General features: G+C 33.6%; 1 protein-coding gene across 2 annotated transcripts; it reads left to right on the top strand.

Annotated features, from left to right (window-relative positions):
- Positions 1–358: 358 nt before the first annotated feature.
- On the top strand, positions 359–14,420 carry SPO11 (SPO11 initiator of meiotic double stranded breaks). 2 transcript variants are annotated; one of them, XM_027853294.1, is made up of 13 exons: positions 359–480; positions 2,105–2,218; positions 4,268–4,356; positions 4,848–4,914; positions 5,207–5,315; positions 5,957–6,043; positions 6,785–6,821; positions 7,041–7,150; positions 10,381–10,480; positions 10,817–10,854; positions 11,825–11,901; positions 13,656–13,767; positions 14,301–14,420. In XM_027853294.1, the coding sequence occupies exons 1-13, from the start codon at positions 359–361 to the stop codon at positions 14,418–14,420; spliced, it is 1,182 nt and encodes a 393-aa protein (XP_027709095.1). The 2 variants fall into 2 exon arrangements, with proteins under 2 accessions (XP_027709095.1, XP_027709103.1); XM_027853302.1 differs by lacking the exon at positions 2,105–2,218.
- Positions 14,421–22,124: the final 7,704 nt, after the last annotated feature.

Raw genomic sequence — 22,124 nt, 5'->3', positions numbered from 1 at the left:
CATTCTCCACTGCAAGGTCTCAACCTCAGCTTCTCTGGGTAAGACCACACTGCACAGAATAAGACACTTAGCACAAGTGACTAACACAGGGAGGAAGGGAACGCATGCGCACAAATGTCCTCGGACTCTCACCTTTCACCGGCTCCCCCCCACCCCTTTCTCCTTTCTTCACCTGGGATTGGCTGGTGGATTCTCTTTTCCTCACCTCGGATTGGTTGGTGGGAGAAAAAAGCGCGTGGGGAAAGTAGCCTGAGGCAGTCCTGTGGAGGCGGACGAGGGCGAGGGGTGGTGAGGTGGCCGACGTACACGCCCCAGGCCTGCTGCCGGTCCATCCCTCCTTCTTGTACAGCCGCACTCAATGGCTTTTGCGCCCATGGGCCCCGAGGCCTCTTTCTTCAGGGTTTTGGACCAGCACAGGGTCTCCCTGATCAAGTCCCTTAAGGAAGGCCCAGGGGAGGCCCCCCGTAAGGAGGCCTCGAGGTAACGAACAAGGAGACATGGGTTTAAAAAAAAGTGTGGACGGGAGCTTCGCCGCTGGGGGCCGTTCCCTCCCCCCCGCTGCGGCCTCCTCCCGCAAGAGGCTCTCCACCAACCCCATTTGACTTCGAAGGAAGGGGGCAAAGTAGCCCCAACACCCACTGAATGGACTTAGGCTTCCTTAAAAAAAAAAAAAAAATTACCTCTGAGGTGGAATTCCCTCTAGACGCGGCTCTTTCTATTGCCCCTTTTGTCAGGAAAAAGCTTCTTGGTGGCCTCTCTACAGGCCCTGAAATGCGTCTTCCCTCTGGTGCTCTCTGCCTGGAACCATCGCCCATTCCAGCCAGGCCCCCTGGCTCCTCCTGCGTTCGCTGCCACTGACGCCGGCAGTCTGACGGGGCCTTTAGCATCATTTGGGAGCACCGTTATTGTGCTTTTCCATCTCTTAACAATGGGGGTTTTTTGTTTTTCCTTTTTTTTTTTCTGGTGAGATAGCAAATTGCTTGTGCAATTAATCCCTCTGGGGGTGTATAAAACAAAAATAAATGGCCAATTCTAACTCATCCTAAAAGATCTTAAGTTGTATACTTTAACAAAAAAAAAAAAGTGACGTCCAAGGAATTTATTTGATTAGATCAAAGGGAAAATGATAGCTGTGAGAGCTCCATAACTGGGATCCACCGTTTTATCTAATAATGCTTTTAAGTATTCTTGCAAGTTAAGACAATGTTCATATAAAATAAATATTTATAATCTTTATAATGATAATGGGGCATCTACAGTTGGTTGTTATCTACCTGTATTATAACCATTATTTTTTCGAAAAGCTTTGTTACCGCCATTCTCTATTGTATTTTCCTGGTTTATTAATGCCCTCACTCAAAGTGTTAGAAACAAATAGCTCTTCTTTGAGAACATTTCTTTCAACAAAACAAAACAAAAACATGTCTATCAGAATAATTCAATTTTGAACAGAATTAAAGTAGAGTGAGGGGGAAAGGAAACCTCTACTTTAAATTATCAATTTACTTGCTTGTATTTTAGAGAGGTTAACATAACTTGGTGGAAAATCATAATAGGTTTTTAAAAACGAGTTCTTACAAGACCATTGTCTTTTATTAGAAAGGCTTGTACAGTTAATTTCCTAGAGTATGCTTTCCCAGTGACAGTAATTAGGTTTCAGTGTAGGCTGAAATCTATTTTATCCATTTTATAATTTTTTACAGTAGGAATTGAATCGATCTAACTTGTGACCAAAGTCAGTATTACATCATTTGAATTAAAATATTACTAGAATTTCAGGCTTACAAGTTTGTATTGGTAACAGAAAATTGAAGTAAACTGAAATTTCTCTAAAAAATATAACTACACTTATCTTTCTTCTCATAATGGTATTGTCAAAGTACAAAGGTAACACCTTGGTTATTTATAGTTTTTCCATATGCATTTCCAGAAGAAATGCATATATATGTATAAACATGTACGTAGTAAATAAGGTATCTTTTTAAATCCAAAGAATACTAAGATAATTTTTAAAATACTATTGATTTAGGGGAATCTGATGTTATGTAGGCTGAAGTAATTATTACAATTGTCGAATTAAATCATTATTTGTTCATAATTTCAGTTCTGAAGTTCTTGCATCCATAGAAAATATTGTCCAAGACATCGTCACAAGCCTGGCTAGAAATGAAGCACCATTTCTTACACTAGACAACAGATCAAATTGGGAAAATATCAAGTGGGCATTATTTGTATTTAAGTTTTAAATCAGTTTAAATGTCAATGCAAATATTGTTTTATTGAACTCTGTAATGAGGATAATTCTATATTTCCATAAATAATAAAAATCAGCAGATATTTTTGTCATCTTGTTGGTCATTCCCATAATCAATTTGATTACAGGACCTGATTCTGTAGTTTTCTTTTTGAGGCTCTCTCAGTTTATAAAGATTTATTCTACTAAATCACGTTAAAGTCTGAATGAAAGGATTTTCAAACTTTATAATTCAATTGATTGGTTTCAAACTCACTTTATCCAAAAAAAGAATTCATTATCTTTCCCCAAAAAACCTCTTTTGAACTTTCCAGTTTCTGGTGAGGTCCCTATCAGGAATCCTTTTCATTCAGGTTTTCAATCTTAGCATTATCTTGACCTCCACTTCCTCCCTCATGCCTCATGTCCAAACAGTTGCCAAATTTCCCATTTCTACTTCTACAACATCTCTGGCACCGTTCCCTTTCTCTCTACTCACACGGCCACTACCCTAGGTCATATCCTCATCATCTCTCAGGTGGACCATTAAAAAAGCATACTAATTGGTCTCCTTACCTTACTTCTGTCTGTTCAGTCCATCTTTCATACATCTGTCAAAGTGATTTTCCTGCAGAGCAGGTTCAACCATATCACTCTCTTACTCAGTAAATTCAAATGGCTCCCTCTTGCCACTAGGATCAAATACAAATGCCTCAGTTTGATTTTTAAAGCCTTTTTACAACCTGGCCCCAACTTCATACCTTTGGAATGGTTGCTTCCCCCTCCCCCCCCCCCCCCCCCCCCCCCCCGCTTGAAATGCAACTCTTCTTTACTTCTATCTCTTTGAGAATACTTTGTTTCTTTCAAAACTCAATTCAGGTAGTACTTTCCAAAAGGATACTTTCCTGAGCTACTCAGCTACTAGTTCACTCTTCTCCTGTCTAATGATCTTTTATTTATTTTGTACAGAAGAATAGAAAATAGGTCTGTAATGTCACTGATATATGGAAATCCTAGGTAAACAAACTCTCTCTATAATGCAGGACAGCACCTTCTCTGCTACTTAAGCGTTTTCTAGAATTAGCCAAGAGCATTGAAAAGTTAAGTGACTTACCCAAGGTCACACAGCCAGGGCCACAGTAGAGAATTCAACCCAAGTCTTTGTGGCTATAAGGCGAGCTCTCTAGCTACTATGTAACACTGTCTATTTCTCTGTCTCTTACTCTTTCTCCATATGTGTGTGTAGTATGTATACACACATACAATTTTCACATATATATATCTATACACATATATATACATGTTGTCTCCTCAGAGAGAATGTAATCTCTTTGAGAGTAGGGTCTGTTTCATTTTTGTCTTTTTATCCCCAAGTGTCTAGCATAATTCTTGTTGATTGGTTGATATTATACCAACAGAATAGAAATAATTAAGTAGCTGAAATTGCTGGTTTTCTATAATACAATGCAATTAATATAGTTCTTATAATTTTAAATTGCTCATTTACTGTATTAAGTGAGGCAAACTTATACCACATTTTAGAAGCACCTTTGATTCAGGATCTACTTTATATAACAGTATTGACACCTGGCATGTTTTTACTGTGCTTGGTGTGTTCTGCCACCTTTAGGACACATTTGGTAGTTCAGTTAGGTAACTGCAACAGTTGTGTACAGAATCGTATTTTTCAGGTAACTTTGGAAAGAAATTAATATACAATTTTCAAGTAATAAATATGATCATAAAATTAAAATATGAGGTGAACAAGACATTTAATAATGCTGTATGTTATCCCATGGAAGTAATTTTTATGTAAATCTTTTGGAAATAGACTAATAAAGGTCTATTCACAAAGAACATACTTGGAATACACATTGAATTATGAAGTATAGATTTAACATTAGGACAGTTTTAGTGCTTATTTTGTAACCTAAATGTTTTATGGAGTAATACAATTAAGTATATTATTTGACATTCCAAACTTCATTTTTTCCCATTTTTGTTTTCCTTTAAAAAAAAAAAACAAATTACTAGATTTGAAGATTCCGTGGGTCTACAGATGATACCTCATTGTACCACCAAAAAAATTAAAAGTGATTCAGCACAATCAGCCCAAAGATTTGGTAAAATCAGTATTTTCTTAGATTTTTGGGGTTAATGAATAAATGACATAGATTATATTGTATTCTTTAATTTTTAATTCTTTTAACACACCACATTTTCCTGGAAGCAAATTTATTACAATTTTGTGTTGCCAATAACAGTGAAAATAATTCTAGAATGAATGTACCCTCAGAATATGTGATCCAATAGAAAATCAGTTTTGCAGTTTTTTGGTTTAAAAACCAATTGCCTTTAATCTGATTCTTGAAACAACTTTTATCTTCTATTTAATTCTTCTTTGGGAACATATTTTAAAATGCTGTGGGAAATAACTATGATGTGATATAGTTGAAATTAATTTAGCAAGTGGTTATCTTTTAGGTTATTGCATTTTCCTTATTCGTATGGCTTTATTTTCAAAAGAAGGGCATTAGAGTTCATGCTATTAACAATGCCCGATGAATTGATAATGAATAGAATGAATAACATGTAGATTGGTTTTACTTTCCAGCTCTAATTCTTAAAATATTATCTATGATCTACAAATTAGTCCAGAGCAACACGTATGCAACCAAGAGGTAACTATGTTATAATTATAAAACTACTCTTTAAAAAAATAACATGAGGATTTAATTGAATTAAAAGTCAAGCCACTATGTTTTTTGTCCTATGGATATCCTTTGGTAAAGATACAACTTTTTGTCCTTTTGTTTATGGAGTATTTAAGTATTTTTGATGATGTAATGATATATTTATTCAAAGAAATAGAACTATCAGTAGTGAAAACAAAATATTTTGTTTATATGTTCATTTCTTTAAAGTATCTTCTCCTCTGAAAAAAATAAGGTTAAAGATATTTTATTTTTGTAGAGACATATATTATACTGATATCCAACTATTTGGTAACCAGAGTGTTGTGGACAATATAATCAATGACATTTCCTGTATGTTAAAAGTGCCAAGGAGAAATCTGCATATTGTAAGTACCTTTTAAAATAATTTTTCTTCTGTTTGACTAAAATGCTTCATCCTATTTGCATATGCAATATCTTAATTAGAATGAAAATTTCCTCAGTTAACATTTTCCTTTGTTAGATTCTTTTTATACCTAACTACAAAGGGATTAAAAATGTAATTTATGTTCAGTATTCAGCTATGTTTTAGTTTAAAGGAGCACTTTTAAAATATACTCTTGGTTATAATATAATGATACCATATTATTCTCCTATTGAAGTATGAACTACCCCCCACCATGGGAATTTATAAATATCCTTATTAATGTCCAAATGCATATTACTTTTTCCTTCACTTCTTAAATTGCAATATATATATATACATATATTTTCTTCTTCTGTGCTTCTTAAATTGTAAGATATATGCATATATATTTAATGTATTTAACAGACTTTCACAGTTTCTTATATACTCCTTGTTTATTGTATACGTAAATATTTGTTTGTTGATGATTGCTAATTTCATAATAAAAAAGACTATTTAAAAAAATTGCAGCCTTACATTAAATGTACATAGTATTTTAGGTGAATTCAGGGAACAACAAAACTATATAAACTATATTGGCAAAAAAATTGGATCAAATATATTTAAATTTTATTTTTCCAGCTGTCTACTTCAAAGGGTCTAATTGCTGGTAATTTAAGCTTTATTGAAGAAGATGGTACCAAAGTGAATTGTACCTGTGGTTCAACGGTATTTATCAGTAATGCCTTAGCATGTTTTTGTCACACTTATGACAGCATTTAAATTTTTTAGCTTTTTAAAAACATTAATGGTTTGTGTTATTTCAGATTTTAAGAATGTACTTTTGGAGTTTAAGATTTCAAACATAAAACTGGAAGAGGAAGATTAGGCTAGATTCTAGTATATTGTCTTCACAATTTGTTTTGGTGAGATTTGAAATTTCATTGGCAATGGTTATGTAATTTTTACCCAAATGTACATGCATTATGCTTTTAAATATATGTTATTCTTTTAAGATAGAATATTTCCCCATTTAGCACAAAATGTTATAAAATCTTTATAATGTTTGGTAAAGTAGAGAAATACAAAGTTTATATTTAAAACTGTAACTATAGTCTAGCCTTTTAAAATGCAGAAAGCATGTAACAGCAAGGCATGGTCAGGTTACTAAGTTGGAGGCATAGATAATGAAGTTAAATAGATTTCTTCACATGAAGAATTTGTTCGCCTTTGTGCCATTGGTTTCTGCTTTTCCATCCACACTAGTCAAGATGGAAAGAAATTATAAGCTGGGATAGAAAATAACCTGAATCAAAGGTTTGATTTCCTAGTGAGCCATAAATCTTCTATGATTAATGTTTGGGGAGGAGGGGGAATGGGGGGTGGAAGTAATGATTACCATACAATTTTGGTTTTAATTACTAAATATGGCTATGCTTACTTTTTATTTCAAATGACATCTCTATTTAGGCAGTTGCTGTGCCATCTAATATCCAAGGAATTAGAAGTATCCTTTTAGTAGAAAGTTAAGTTGAGTTATTTTTTAAATGCATAAGAAATAGTCCATGTTTTAAAATTCATTTTTGCATGCATTTTTAATCTAAAATTAAATGAAGAAAACTATGGTTACTTCTGAATGTTTATTTATAGTATTAATTATTCAATTGATTATTAAAGTTGATATTCTTGCTTTCATCTTACACATAATTTGGACTTAACATAGAAGATTTGGCTACAGATGCTAAGTTCCTGCTAATTGTAGAAAAAGATGCAACATTTCAGCGACTCCTAGATGATAACTTCTGCAACAAACTATCTCCATGCATAATTATTACGGTATATTGATAGCTTTTTTTAAGTTTCAAGATTTTATCATGCTTTGCAAAGATGGATTTTAATGTTTTAAGAGATCTCTATAGTTTCCATAGTTTCATTTTATTTATAGAATGTTTCCTCAATTCTACCTTGTATTATTCTTTTCTCTATATATGACTTATCACCCAAGTTGATTGTGAGCTCCTTGGGAATAGGGACTGTCATTCATAGTTTATCTGTAGAGTTTAGCAAAGAGCCTTGCAAATGGTAGGTGATTAATAAATTTTTGTTAAATTTAATGTGTTGAGTAAGTAGTTGTGATAGTCAACAGACATGTCCATTTAAGAAATGCATTTATATTTTAGCAAAACTTTCAGTCAAAATAATTTCTCCTTTTCCTTTTTGGTCTGTATCTATGATATCATTGAAATAGGGAACTCCTGGTGAGGACTCCCTCAACTAATGCAAGTTGACACTACCTCTGTAACTTCTAGTCTTTATGAATTACTTGAAGTACTAAGATGTTAATTTACTTGCTCAAGCCAGGATAGATGAGAGGCAAGATTCATATCCAAGTTGTCCTGACTTTGAAGCTGACCCTCTGTTTACTATTCCACACTGCCTCTCATTTTTAACTTATTACTGTAAGCTAAAACTATCACTCTTTATTGTAGTAAGTACCCATAGTGTATGGTCACTTTACCTCATTTAAAGAATATGTATTCTAGGTATAACGTTCAGGTTGCCAGTCATGCTATTGCACCATTTTCAGTTTTGGCCATTTATGACAAGGTTCTACTGCAGGTGTATATTTTAGATGGGCCACTACCATGATGTAGCTTTGGTGATCATTTCAATACTGAAATCACAAATAATGCCTTTCACTCACTGCTACACACAATTTTATGCACCATAATATATTTTAATATTAGTCAATTGACATAATTTACTGAGACACAGCCATGGTCTAGTATTAGGCTAGGGACTGTGAAAATACAATAAAATAATAGGTGGCACAGTGGATAGAGCACTGGGCTTGGAATCAGGAAGACTCATCTTCCTGAGTTCAAATCTGGCCTCAGACACTTACTAGCTGTATGACCCTGGGCAAGTCACTTAATCCTATTTGCCTCAGTTCCTAATCTGTAAAATGAGTTGGAGAAGGAAATGGCAAACCACTCCAGTATGCTTGCCAAGAAAAAGAGTTGGATAGTACTGAAATGACTCAACTACAACAACACCTGCCCTTATGGAGCTTACAATCTAAATGGGGAGACAGATTCAGACGCGTGAAATAATCAATGAATAATACGAAAGTACTAAATTCTGAGGTATAGACTGTGTAGGTGCTAGAATAATTCAGAGAGCAAAGAAAGGCTTCTTGGAGGAGATAGGTTTTGAGTTTAGCATTGAAAGAGAGTTAAAACAATTTGGATAGAGTAGAAAGGCATTTCAAATAAGGAAATAACATAAATAAAGGAGTGGAATAGAGAATGAATATTTAGGGAACAACAAAAAAAATGACAATTTGAATGGAAGATTCATTCTGAGGCATAATAAAAAATAAGGATGAATAAATTGAGTGGGGCAAAATTATGAAAGGCCTTGAAAACCAGGCAGTTTATTCTATATTATTTCATAGAATCAAAGATTTAGAACTGGAAGGAACTCTAGGAATTATATAATTCAACCCCTTCATTTTATAGATATAGATTTAATATAATAGGAAACTGACATGTACTAATTTTTTTATTGAGGTTTTAATCAGAAGAGTGACATGATTCAATTCAGCAAACATTATTGAATACCCTTTGTATACTCTAGGTACTATGTATAAAAAGACAAAAAAAAAAAACAGTTCCTGCCTTCAAGGAGATTATGTCCTACTGGTAGGATATGTGCTCACAAATAAATACAGTACACATATGAATTTATGTGTGTGCATACATTTATACCTATATATGTGTTTTAATATATTCATACATATGAAAATTGAGAAAGTAAAGGAGAGAACATTAACATGAGGGGAAGTGTGGGAGGATGTGGAAGGAGGAGGATCAAGAAAACTTTACAAAGGATGTAGTGATTAAAGAAGACAAGTATGGTGGTAGATAGGAAGAGGGAGAAGTTGGAGTCAGGGAGGCCATTAAGGGGGCTGTTGAAATAATCCAGGTGTGCTGTAAATCCAGATGAAGTCTTGAACTAATATGATAGCAATGGATATGGAAAAGAAGAGACATATAGCAAGAGCTATTTCAAAGGAAAAAAATAGCAGAACTTGATGATATTAAAAAAAGCAAAAATGATGCTAAAGGTTTTTAGCCTACATCATTGGGAGAAAGAATGGTAGTGCCACTGAAAGACAAGAAAGTAGGAAGGGGTGTTATTTTGAATTGTAAGACATGAATTTAATCGTGAACATATTTAACTTGAAGTGACAGTAAAAAAAAATCTAAGTGCAAATATTAAGTGGCTAGAGATAAATTACTAGAATTTAGATGAAAAGACAAGACATTCAGATTTAACTATCAGTTTAGAGTTGATAGCTGAAGCTATAAAAATTAAAGCTCTCCCCGCGGAAGAAAGTATAATAAGAAAAGGGCAGAGTTCTACATACTATATCTTGAAAAATACAGTTATAGGGTGGTTAGATAAAAGAATGGTCAGAAAAAGAATGAAAAGGTAATTATTGCTTGTTCTTGTGTGTAATTCTTGGGGCTTATGTTGCCTCAGATAATATACTGTGCTATATATAGGGTTCTTAACCTGGGATCTGTGAACTTAAAAAAATGTATAACTATATTTCAATGTAATTGGTATTCTTCATATTCTATGTATTTTATCTCATGCATTAAAAACATTATTCTGAGAAGAGGACAATAGGCTTGACCAGACTGACAAAGGGTCCATGACACAAAAAAGTTTAGAACCCCTGTTGTAGGATATTGTGTCATTTTCATAGGCTACATAATGCCATGTTTTTAATAGTTGATAACTGTATCAATAATATGTAGAATGGCATAGATTCTTAGAGCTGTAAAGACCCTTAAAGATCAATTAGTATTTTGGTTCAGTAGCACGTTTGCTTGTCAAGTCAATTCAAACTATTTACTGTGTGTAATAAGAATTCCATGAATCATCGAATGTAATTGAAATACAAATGGCCTTCTTTAAACCAATGATAAAGTTTGGGAGTTATTTTTATGGGCCTAATTTTACTTTTACTAATAGATATTTAAATTTGTTCATAGGGCAAAGGAGTACCAGATCTGAACACAAGACTTCTAGTCAAGAAACTATGGGATACATTTCACCTTCCTATTTTCACTCTTGTGGATGCCGATCCACATGGTAATTGACTAACTATATGAAAGCACAATAATAATTCCACCATATTCACAATAAAAATTTTTCTCCTATCTTTGGGAGGTTTTTTTCCTCTTTAAATTAGTTCTTTGAGTAAGAAACTTACTGATTTTAATTCTTAAAGAGTAAAGTCACTTATTAAATGGAAGTTAAAGAGCTAACAATCATTTGTGACAAGTCTATTACTTTTTTCCTATTATATTCTGAGACTCAGATTGCTGTATTGTCTTATGTGTAATATCCATGAAAATAAAGTTTGAATATGTATTTACTAAATGAAATCTGACAACACTGATTTTTAAAGTTAATTTTATTTAACAGGCATAGAAATAATGTGCATCTATAAGTATGGTTCTTTGGTAAGTATTGCCAGAGATTTCCCTTATTACACTATTTATTAAAATAACTAGATAATTTCTTCATTGACATAGAATCATTGAGTTAAGCAAGAACTAGGAAATGTACCAGACAGCCTAGCTGTAGATTTTATGACTGGATTTATGTTTAATTTATTCTGATACCAGACACTGCAGTAACCAGAACAACTATTAAATATATGGCATTAATATTAGATAAGAGGTATGATCTTGTGGGTCAGGGTTGTAGTGAGTTGGTAGGAATAATATTGTCTGGTCACTATGGAGCTATTTAGGATCCCCTATCTTTTCTCTACAACCACAAGAAGAAATTGCCACTTTCACCAAACTGTGCTCACAGTTTTATTATTAGAACTATTGAGATTAAGAAAATTATCATATATGATTTGATATTTATAGTGTTTTTCTTTATATGCCCAAATTCTTTTAAAATATACATGGATATTGAAAAAGTGATAGAATAAGGAGAATCAAAGAAGGCAATGATGGAAGATAAAATGAAAGAGGCTAGTTATATTGTCATTTTGGTTTCTAGGAAAAGGCTAATAGACCCAGAAATACTGAATACTATTCTTCTTAAATGGATTCTTAATCTAGAACCTTGCTGCTATTTCTGATACTATTATAAACTTGAGGGTAGGAGGCTGCATGACAGGGGGCATGTAGAAGACAAGAGCCATACAATGTTACTACCAAGTCCTTCTAAATGTCATAATCATATGGATGTTAGAAAGGAAAACAAGAGGCAGCTAGGTGTTGCAGTGGATAAAGCACTGACTGTGGAGTCAGGAAGACCTGAGTTCAAATTCAGACTCAGATACTTTTTAGCTAGCCAAGTTGTCTCAAATGAAAAAACAGAAAGAAAGAAAGAAGAAAAGAAATGAAAATGGCAGAGTGCTAACATTTTCTGCAACTTTATCCTATTTTAATATGTGTTTATCCTTTATTTTAGTCAATGTCTTTCGAAGCTCATAATCTCACAGTTCCAACTATTAAATGGCTTGGTCTTCTTCCCTCTGACATTGAAAGGTTAGAAATTTTAGCAGAAATGACCTCTTAAAAATAATTTTTCTATAGATACTGCAGTATGTAACAATAATTTGAACAAATCATTGAGAGAATTATTGAGAATTTTCCATTTTCATTCTCTATTTGACTCTGAATTAGTTTATATAATTTTGAATTAAACTGTTCATTGTTTCAGATTTACTTAAACTGAATGCTTAGGTAATATGGTATTCTGGTTGAATGAATACTTTAGTTATTTTAGAAGTTAATCAGATCTTTGGTTCAACCCTGTAAGTTGAAAAATCCTTCTAAAATGCATTAATACACTTGCTACATGCCATAAATTAAGCTTAATTGAATGTTCATCAGTGTAATTAATCATCTTTATATGTATAATTCTATACATGTAGAACCCCTAAGTGTTGATATTGGTCTAAATGAGTATTGGTCATATGTCATAATGTAGAAATTGCTTTTGTTTGTTTCTACTAAATCCCTGATAAGACTTTATTTTCTTGTGATTTTATTTTCTCATGGCAGCAAAGAGTAAAGAAAAATACAAATAAATGATAAATTAAGAATTATAGTAATGAATACTAGCAAATTGAGGTTTCACTTTATTTATTGTATATGGCAGAGACAATGGGCACTTGATATGTGCTCTTTTGAAGAGGTGTCATATATGTGGTTCAGAGGCCACATATAGCTCACTATACTCCTGAGCACAGCCAGGACCAGATTAAAATGTAGTTTCTATCTGATTTTAATGTGTTAATATATTAGCAACAATAAAAAAAAGAAATATAAGGGGCAACTAGGTGGCACAGTGGATAGAGCTCTGGCCTTGGAGTCAGGAGGACCTGAATTCAAATCCAGTCTCGGACACTTGACACTTACTAGCTGCGTGACCCTGGGTAAGTCACTTAACCCTGATTGCCTCAAAAGAAAAAGGAGAAAGAAAAAGAAAAAAAAAGAAATATGTAAACACGTATCTTCCTAAGTCAAGATGCAGCCTGCAAAGATCTTTATGGATTGTTTAGTAGCCCCCAATTTCTATTCAAGTTTGACACCACTGCTCTATTGGATGTATTTGGTATATTAATCAGCAATCAAAGAGTGCTCTTCCATATTTCCCTCTAAACATAGTACTCTCCCCAGGGGAATGCATGCCATAGTTTAGCATCTTTAATTCTATCCCTTCATTTCTGAGCCTACAAATTCTTCAGAAACACACTTCTATCATGTTTTAATTTCTCTTCTTTTTTCTCTTCCTTTTTCTCTTGCTTCTCTCTTCTTTCAGTAAAACCAATATCCTACTTTGTAGAACAAGGACAGGGATTCTAAGAGAGGTGCTACTCTGATTTCCACCCTTCTTCATACCAAAGTCATTGGCTACTTACATGTTCAATTTTGAAAAATGTTTGTTTGGCCAAGACTATACCTACTTTAGTTCTTTTCATTAGAAACTATACATTGTGGAGGGAAGAGAGGAGTCCCCTAATTTTCTTATCTATTATTTCTGGGTATCATGCTTCATTCCTTCAAGGACATTGCAATTCTTTTGCTATAAAAGCAGAATTTGTTATCCTGGAGCCAACTTGATAATAAGCTTTTCTGAATTTGACTAGACTAGTTATCTGATAGAAATACAGTATCATAGAAACAATAATATAGAAACAATACATGATGCTATGAAAAAAATACAACTGAACTATAAATAAAAATTACAAAAAATATTTTGCTTTCATTATTTTTTTTACCTATCTTTTTTCCAGATTAAATATACCAAGAGGTACATTAATTCCACTGACTAAACGGGACCAAATGAAACTTGATAGCATCCTAAAGAGACCTTATGTTACATGCCAACCATTTTGGAAAAAAGAAGTACAGAATTTATTTGATTATAAATGCAAATGTTTTATGTTATATTTAAATGTATTTTACTAACTTCAATAGAAAGAAAAAGTTGTTATAGTCTAACATACAATATTTAGAAAATATTTTTGTAAGGATCATCTAGATGTCACAATTGGTTTATTTTAGGGGACTTTCAAAGATATTTGATAATGCATGATTGATGGCATTTTTACCTGATTCCTTTTATAAATGCTGATAGGAATGAAGATAATTTTTAATTATCTTGGTTATGTAGTCCTTTAAAAATAATATTTAGGAATTTCAAGGCAAATCCTTTTTAGGAACCCCAATCTGACTTAATTATAAAAGGAACCAAAGCTGAGTTTTTCTTAACATAGATGGTTTTAGCTCCTAAGGTTAATAAATAGCATGATTTCCTCTGGAGGCTAATATACATGGTTTGGGAATAGATCAGGCCAACCTTGGAGGGAACACATTATTGATATGTCATTGCTACAGCAAACATATTTAGTATGACTATATTTTGTTTTCATCTACAGATGGAAATAATGGCAGAATTGAAAATGAAGGCAGAAATCCAAGCTTTGACATTTATTTCATCAGATTATCTTTCTCGAGTATACTTACCTAATAAATTACAATTTGGAGGATGGATATAAGACTATCTTAGCAAATTTTAATAAAACAACTAATGTACAGATGCTATTTTGAGAAGGTTATGTTTTCTTGACAAAAGACAAACTGAAATAAATTTAAATTTATTCAATTTTCTTTAGACTTCTTTGTCTTATTCAGCTTCATAAATATTTATCTCCATTTGTGATAATATTGTAAAGAGATTATGATAAGTTATAAAGAGAATATAAAGGGAATTCCATCTATAATTCTGTTATTTTGACTGTTGTTGAAATTATTAGGACAAATAATCATTTTATGTACATAGTCAAAAGCTGAAAAGATTTTATTTGTTCTCCATTTAACTGTCTTTATATCATCTTATTGGCCTTTTCATACAAAAGAATAAATTTTTCTAAGTGTAAATCAAGTTTTTGCAAAGTAATTGTAAAGTCTAGAAGATATTTTCTTAGTTTAAACTTCCTTCATCTTCTTATTTAGGGGTTATAGCCTCATCAGAAATCACTGAAATCCAGAAAGAATACCATGATTAAGTGTCAGGGCATGACCAGACTTGTTTTCTCATGTAATATGTATTTTACCAGAAAAGTATTATTTAAAAAGCATTGAAGGGTTTATTGGCTCATCACCAACATTTGAGTAATCTAAATTACTCTTAAGTCTAATTTAATACAATGAATAGAATAGGAAATCAATACAAATTACAAGTGTACCTATTCCTGCTGGGATAGAAATGATATGAACCTAGAAGGGAAGTGATCACTACCTCTTGGAGTTTGTGATAAGGGAAAGGAAAACCAAGCATATTTTGACACACATCCTCAATTTTGGGAAAACAGATTTCAAAGGGTTCAGAGGAAAGATGGGTAATTAAAATTCTATAGGGGAAGTCAGCCCAAGAGGTATGGAAAACTCTCAAGACTGAAATTCTGGGAGGCAGAGATAAGATGGCAGACTAATAGAAGCAGTACAGTGAACTCCCCAACAAAACTCCTCCCAACAGATCTAGAAAACACATTAGACTAAGTCTTGGTAGGGAAAACCAAGAAAAAGTCACATTTCCAGCCCAAGTCATCATAAGGAGACAGAGAGGTCTATGGACATTGGGGATGGGTCCTGGTGCTGAAGACACTAAAGTGCCCAGGGAGCAGGTGTCCACAGGGGCAAGAAGGCATTCCAGACCCATACCAGACACCACATCAGAGACAGATGTTAACTGACAATTTTGTTGGGCATTTCCCAGTTTCAGGTCACAGATTCAATGCAGACTCTAGTAGAAAAGATCTGCTCGAGTCCCCTCCAGTTCCAGCAGTCTCAGGCTTTCAGTTGTGTACTGAAAGAGAAACAAATTTATCAGAAGTGTAGCTCAGAACCCAGGAGCAGAGTGGAGGGAGTGGCTGACACTTAAACTTCACTCATCAAACTGGTCAAAAAAGGGACAAGTTGGGTAAAAAAAATTTTCATTCAACAGGCATATAGAAGTGGAAAAGGAGGAGGGGAAAAAAGGGAATTGGAGAGAGGGTAAGCAAAGTAAACCCTAAGGAAGTACAAAATATTTATAGCTTTTTTTGAGGTTGTAAAGTATGGGAGTCTGAAGGTGTGCTCATAAGCTGAGGAATAATTGAACAAGTTATGATATATAAATGTGATTGAATATTATTGTGCTGAAAGAAATGATAAAGGGAATGGTTTCAGAGAAACCTGGGAAGATTTATATGAAGTGATACAAAATGAAGTAAATAGAACCAGGAAAACAATTTATACAACACCAATATGGTAAAGACAAACAACTATGAAAAGATTAGGAACTCTGATCAGTGCAATGACCATTCATAATTCCAGAGGACTCATGATGAAACATGCTACTCACCTCTTGATAGAAAAAAAAGGACTCAGAACTAAGAATAAGGACATATTTGGACAAATTTAGAAAACACACTAGACAGATCTGATGGGGAAAACCAAGAAAATTTGCTTTGCTTGACTATACATGTTTGTAACAGGGGTTTTAGTTTTCTTTCATTCTCAAAGGGGGTAGGGGCAGGGTGTGAGGAGGAAGAAGAGAAGGTAGATTTTTGCTTATTGAAATATATACACACACATACACACATACATAATTAAATTTTGAAGATAGAAAGGAAAACAATTTCAATGAGGAGTGAAAATAGAAGTTGTCTAAAGAATTCTATATTGACACATAGACAATTCTGATCAATTTAGGTTTTTAAAAGATATGTACAAGAGAGGCAACATGATAGAGTGAATAGAGAGACAACCATAGATTCAGGAAGATATGGGTTCAAGTCCTGCCTCTGACACTTACTAGCTATGTGACTCTGGGTAAGTCACTTACCCTCTCAGTGTCCCAGGCAACTCTCTAAGAGTATAAGTTACAGAGTGGACGCTGACCTGCCCTGGTAGAGTGAATTTTCCTATCAGCATTTCATAGGTCCAGTAAAAAAAATAAATAAATAAAGATACAACCAAGGTAAGCAGCAGAAGATGAATACAAAAAAAGTGGTACAGTCCTATAAGAATACTACCAAAAGTGCTAAACCTTCAAATGCGATTAGGTTGACAATGACCACATCTGGAACATTTTGTTCAGCTCTGAGTGCTACAGTTTTGAAATGACATTGATAAACTGGAATGTGTCCAGATGAGGGCAACCAGAATTTTGAAGGTCCATTAGTCCATACCATGTGAAGAATAAAAAGAAACTAGGGATGTTTAGACTGCAAAAGAGATTTGTTGAGGGGACATGATAACTATGTTCAAGTATTTGAAGGGTCATTATGTAGAAAAGAGTTTAGGTTTGTTCTGCTTGGCCCTAGAGATGAGGACCAGGAACAACAAATGGAAGAAGTAAACGTAAGGAATGTAAGGAAAATTAGTTCTTTAATGTAAAGAAAATTTTCCTAAAAAGAGCTATTCAGGCGTAGACCAGACTATGCTGGGAAGTGGTGGGCCCCACTGTTTGAGGCTATTCAAGCAAAGGCTGTATTACCACGTAAGTGTTACCTTTTAGTGGGGATTCTTTTTTGTGGATTGATTGGGCTAGCTGGCCACTGAGCAACCTTTCAAGTTTGAAATTCTACAATTCTTTAATGGTTTTCAGTCTTCAGAAATTTTAGGTTGCATGTCCTTGAAAAATTAAAGGCTGAACACATTTTTCAAAAGATACAACTTCATATTACAATGATCCATTTCCCCTAAAATATAGTTTTCTGGGAACTTTCTTTTTAAGTTTAATTTTATTATTTTTCAATTAACAAAAAATCTATTTTCTCTTTCTCTCACCTCCCCCATTGGAAAAGAAAAAAGAAAGAAAACCAAAATCTTCGTAACAAATATATGTGCTTAACCGAAACAAATTTCTGCATTGATCATATTTATATAAATATAGATATAGATATTTTTCAATCAGCACCCTGATTCCATCACTTCTCAATTAGGAGGTAAGAAGCATGTTTCATCATAAGTTCTCTGAAATTGTTAACTTTTTCAAAACTGTTTATCTTCACAATCAATTGAGTTAATTTATGTTTATTAAGCACCTGCAATGTGCCAGGCATTGTACTAAGTACTAGGAATAAAGGAAAGATAAAAGACAGTTCCTGATTTCAAAGAGCTCATAGTCTAATAAGGGAGACAACAGACAAACTATAACAGACAAATAAACTATATACAGGATAAATTGGAAATAATTAACAGAAGGAAGGGACTAGAATTAAGGGAGATTGGTAAAAATCCCAGCTTTGGGAAAAAGAACTCACTATTGGACAAAAACTGTTGGGAAAACTAGAAATCAGTCAGGCAGACTACTTATATAGTGTAAGAAAGACTTGTATGAACTGATGCAAAGGGAGTGAGCAGAACCAAGAGAACAATTTATAAAATTTACAATAATTTGTAACAAAATTACAACAATATTGTAAAGTTAATCAACTTTGAAAGACTTAATAACTCTGAGCAACGTAATGACCAACCACATTTCCAAAGGACTCATAATGAAACATGTTACCCATCTCCAGATACAGAGCAAACTACAGATAGAAGCCTATTTCTAGTAGTGGTATTACTGGGTCAAAGTGATACACAGTTTAGCAACTCTTTAGGCATAGTTCCAAATTATCTTCCAGAATGACTGCATGAATTCACAAGTCTACTAACAATGCATTAATGTACCTATTTTTCCATCCTGGTGTGGGTCCTCATCACCTTACTCTTGGACTATTGCAATTGTTGCAATAGTTGGTTGGTCTGTTTCTTGGTCTGTTAGGTGGTCTCCCTGCCTCAAATCTTTTCTCACTCCACTTCAAATCTTTCACTGACTGTACCCCATACTTAGAACTCTCTCCGCCTCTTAGATTCCCTGTTTTTCTTTGCCTCAGCTAAAGTTCTACCTTATACAAGAGGCCTTTCCTGATTCCTTTTAATATTAGTACCTTTCCCTTGTTGATTATCTCTTATTAATACTGTATGTATCTTGTTTGTTCATATTTGTTTTCATGTTGTCTTTTTCATTAAACTGTAAGTTCCATTTTTTGCCCTTTTTTTGTATCCCCAGTGCTTTGCACAGTGCCTGGCATACAGTAAGCTTTTAATAAATGCTAGTTGACTGACTGACTCTTTGACTTGGAAACTCTGGATTTTTACGATGATATTCCTGGGAGTTTTTATTTTGATGTTTCTTTCAGGAGGTGACAAGTGGCTCCTTTCTATTTTCACTTTTCCCTCTGGTTCTAAGAGTTCTAGGCAGTTTTCTTTCGTTATTTCTTGAACTACAATATTTAGGCTCTTTTATTGGTCATAACTTTCAGATAGTCCATTGTTTTTTATTTTTTTAGTTTTAAAATTTTATTTTATTTTCAGATTTGCATTTTCTCCTCTCCCCATCTCTCTCTCTCTCTCTCTCTCTCTCCCCCCCCCACATTAGAGAAATCAAGAAAGACAAATATCTATGACAAACATGTATAGTTAGTCAAAACAAATTTCCATATAGCCTATATAAAAAATTGTCTTAATCTGTATTCTGAGTCCATCACCTCTCTAGCAGGAAGCAGATAGCTTGTTTCATCTAAAGCATGGATCGGCAAACTATAGCCTGCAGGTCAAAAGCAGCCTACCAACTATTTTTGTCCAACCCATGAGATAAGAATAGCTTTCACATTTTTTAATGTAAAATGTAAAAAAAAAATCTAGTGTTTAATAAACCCCAAATCCCAGTAATTGGGACAAGAACTCATTATTCAACAAAAAACTGTTGGGAGAAGTGGAAAGCAGCTGACTGAGATTAGATCTTTACTCTAGAACATGGCCATTAATAACATCAGTTTAGAATGAGATTCCTGAATGCCTGAATCTGTGGTGCAGGATTTTTTTTTAAACACTGGTAAAATAAAATAAAAAGGTAAAGTTGCATCAACTTTTTGTGGTTTGCAAATGATTACAAGGCATAGAAGTGATGCAGGAATAGAAATAGAGCATCTTTTATCTATATGGATTGAAGTTTGTAATAAAAAACACAATATTCTTAGCAAACAATTAGAAGCTGAGGGAGAACCTATCTATTGGGGACGATTGACCAAGTTATAATATATGGAGGTTATGAAATACCATTGTGCTAGAAAAAATCATGAAGGGGATGGTATCAGAGAAACTTGGGAAGACTTGTATGAACTGATACAGAGTAAAGTAAGAAGAACCAGGAGAACAGTTTACAGGAGAACAAACAACTTTGAAAAACTTAGGAACTCTAATGAACTCTGATCAGCAAAATGACCAATCACAATTCCAGAGGATTCTAGATTAGGGATTAGCAAACTATTCCCCATGCATTTTACATAAAAAAATGCAAAAAACACTTTTAGTTTGTAGACCACACATAATAGATGATGAGCCATATTATTGATGATTTAGAACAATTTTCATATGACTGTAGTTTGGATTTATTTTTCAGAAACCTCTCTGTTAATATCTTTTGACCATTTATCTATTGAAGAATGGCTCTTATTCTTATAAATTTAAATCTTATACACCTTAGAAATGAAACCTTTATAAGAGAAACTTGCTATAAAAATTCTCCCCCATTCACTTGCTTCCTTTCTAATTTTAGCTGCATTGATTTTATTTCTTCAAAAACTTTAAACTTCATGAATGAACATTGTTTATTTTATCTTCTGTGATCCTCTCTATCTCTTATTTGGTCATGAACTCTTCCTCTATCTCCAGATCTAACAGGTAATTTCTTCCTTGCTCCTCTAATTTGTTTATGCTGTCATCCTTTATATGTAAGTCCTGTACCCATTTGGAGCTTATCTTGGTATGATGTGAGATGTTGGTCTATACCTACCTGCTGCCAGACTGCTTTCTATTTTTCCTAGTAGTTCTTGTTGAAAAGTCAGTTCTTGTTCCATAAACAAGACTGCTGTGCTCTTTTGCTTTTGTATATTGTATTACCTAATCTGTTCCACTGATCAATCTATCTCTTGTCCAGTACCAAATTGTTTGAATGATTACTACTTTGAAGTATAATTTGAAATGTGGTACTGCTAGGTCTCTTCCCACTTTTTTCATCAATACCCTTGATAATCTTGATACTTTTGTTTCTCCAGATGAAGTTTATTTACTTTTTCTAGCTCTATAATGCACTTCTTTGGTAGGTTGATTGGTATGACACTGAATAAGTACATTAATTTCATAATACAGCTATGTTACAATTAATGTAAATTTGAATAATGTGAAACTCGATTTAGTGTGAATTGTTAAGTGATACCAAGTCAAACTTAATGTGAGCCAAAATTCAATTAATGTAATACATGTGAGCCAGTTGAGGGTTGCCACTAAGTCATCAGACTGCATTCCTATCCTCTCATGTAGATGCGCTATGCTGCTGCATGCCATATTACCAACACTGGTGTTGGTTTTTTTTAATAGCCTGTAACAAAACAGACAAAAGGAAGAATACTTTAAGTGGAAACACTGCTAACACAAGAAAGAAAAGGCTCGCTGTTACACTAGAACAAAAGTGGATACAATTGAACAGCATAAACATGGTCATACTATCTCCAAAATAAGAAAGGGTTCCAAAATGCCTGAATCTATGACACAAAGGGGTTATAAAACCTACAGGTGAAATAAAAGAAAAAGGCAAAATTGCATCAGTTTTTTGTGATTTGCAAGCAGCTTCAAGGAGCAGAAGTGTTACCATGATAGAAGTGCAGCATCTTTTAGTTGTATGGATTGAAGATGGCATCAAAAACACATTCATCTTAGTAGAGCAGCCGTTTGGACAAAAGCTTCAAGTTTGTTTAAGGCAGTGAAAGAAAATGGAAATGAAATGTATAATGAAGAGCCTTTTGCTCCAATATTGATTATCTTAATCACTTAAAAATTTGAGTTCAATTACATAATATTAAATTACCAGAGAAATAGTGCAGATGAGGAGATGGCAACTAAATATCCTGATGTTTTCAAGAAAATAATTGAAGGTGGATGCACTGATCAATAAATTTTTAATGTGGACAAAACAGGTTTATTTTGTAAAAGGATGGCTTCCAGATCTTCCATTTCTAAGAAAGAAAAATCTCAACCTGGATTTAAAGTGTCTAAGAATCATCTGTACTTGTTTTGGGAGATAATAAAACCAATGGGTATTTATTATCCTTGATTCTCACAGTCTAAAGGGGCTACAACCACCAGTCATTTCTAGTTATAAGAAAGCA

The sequence above is a fragment of the Vombatus ursinus genome, unplaced genomic scaffold (genome assembly GCF_900497805.2).
Source record: "Vombatus ursinus unplaced genomic scaffold, bare-nosed wombat genome assembly UNPS02000580.1, whole genome shotgun sequence".
Lineage (NCBI taxonomy): Eukaryota > Metazoa > Chordata > Mammalia > Diprotodontia > Vombatidae > Vombatus > Vombatus ursinus.
Note: the sequence above shows the minus strand (reverse complement) of the source record. Positions and strands in the feature narration are given on the sequence as shown.

What these genes read in the sequence shown, in the direction of transcription:
- SPO11 (XM_027853294.1), top strand. Translation starts at nt 359, where the DNA reads ATGGCTTTTGCGCCCATGGGCCCCGAGGCCTCTTTCTTCAGGGTTTTG. An exon ending in TAATATCCAAGGAATTAGAA is followed by an intron (nt 6,822 to 7,040) that starts GTATCCTTTTAG and finishes TTAACATAGAAG; the next exon opens with ATTTGGCTACAGATGCTAAG. An exon ending in TGTGGATGCCGATCCACATG is followed by an intron (nt 10,481 to 10,816) that starts GTAATTGACTAA and finishes TTTATTTAACAG; the next exon opens with GCATAGAAATAATGTGCATC.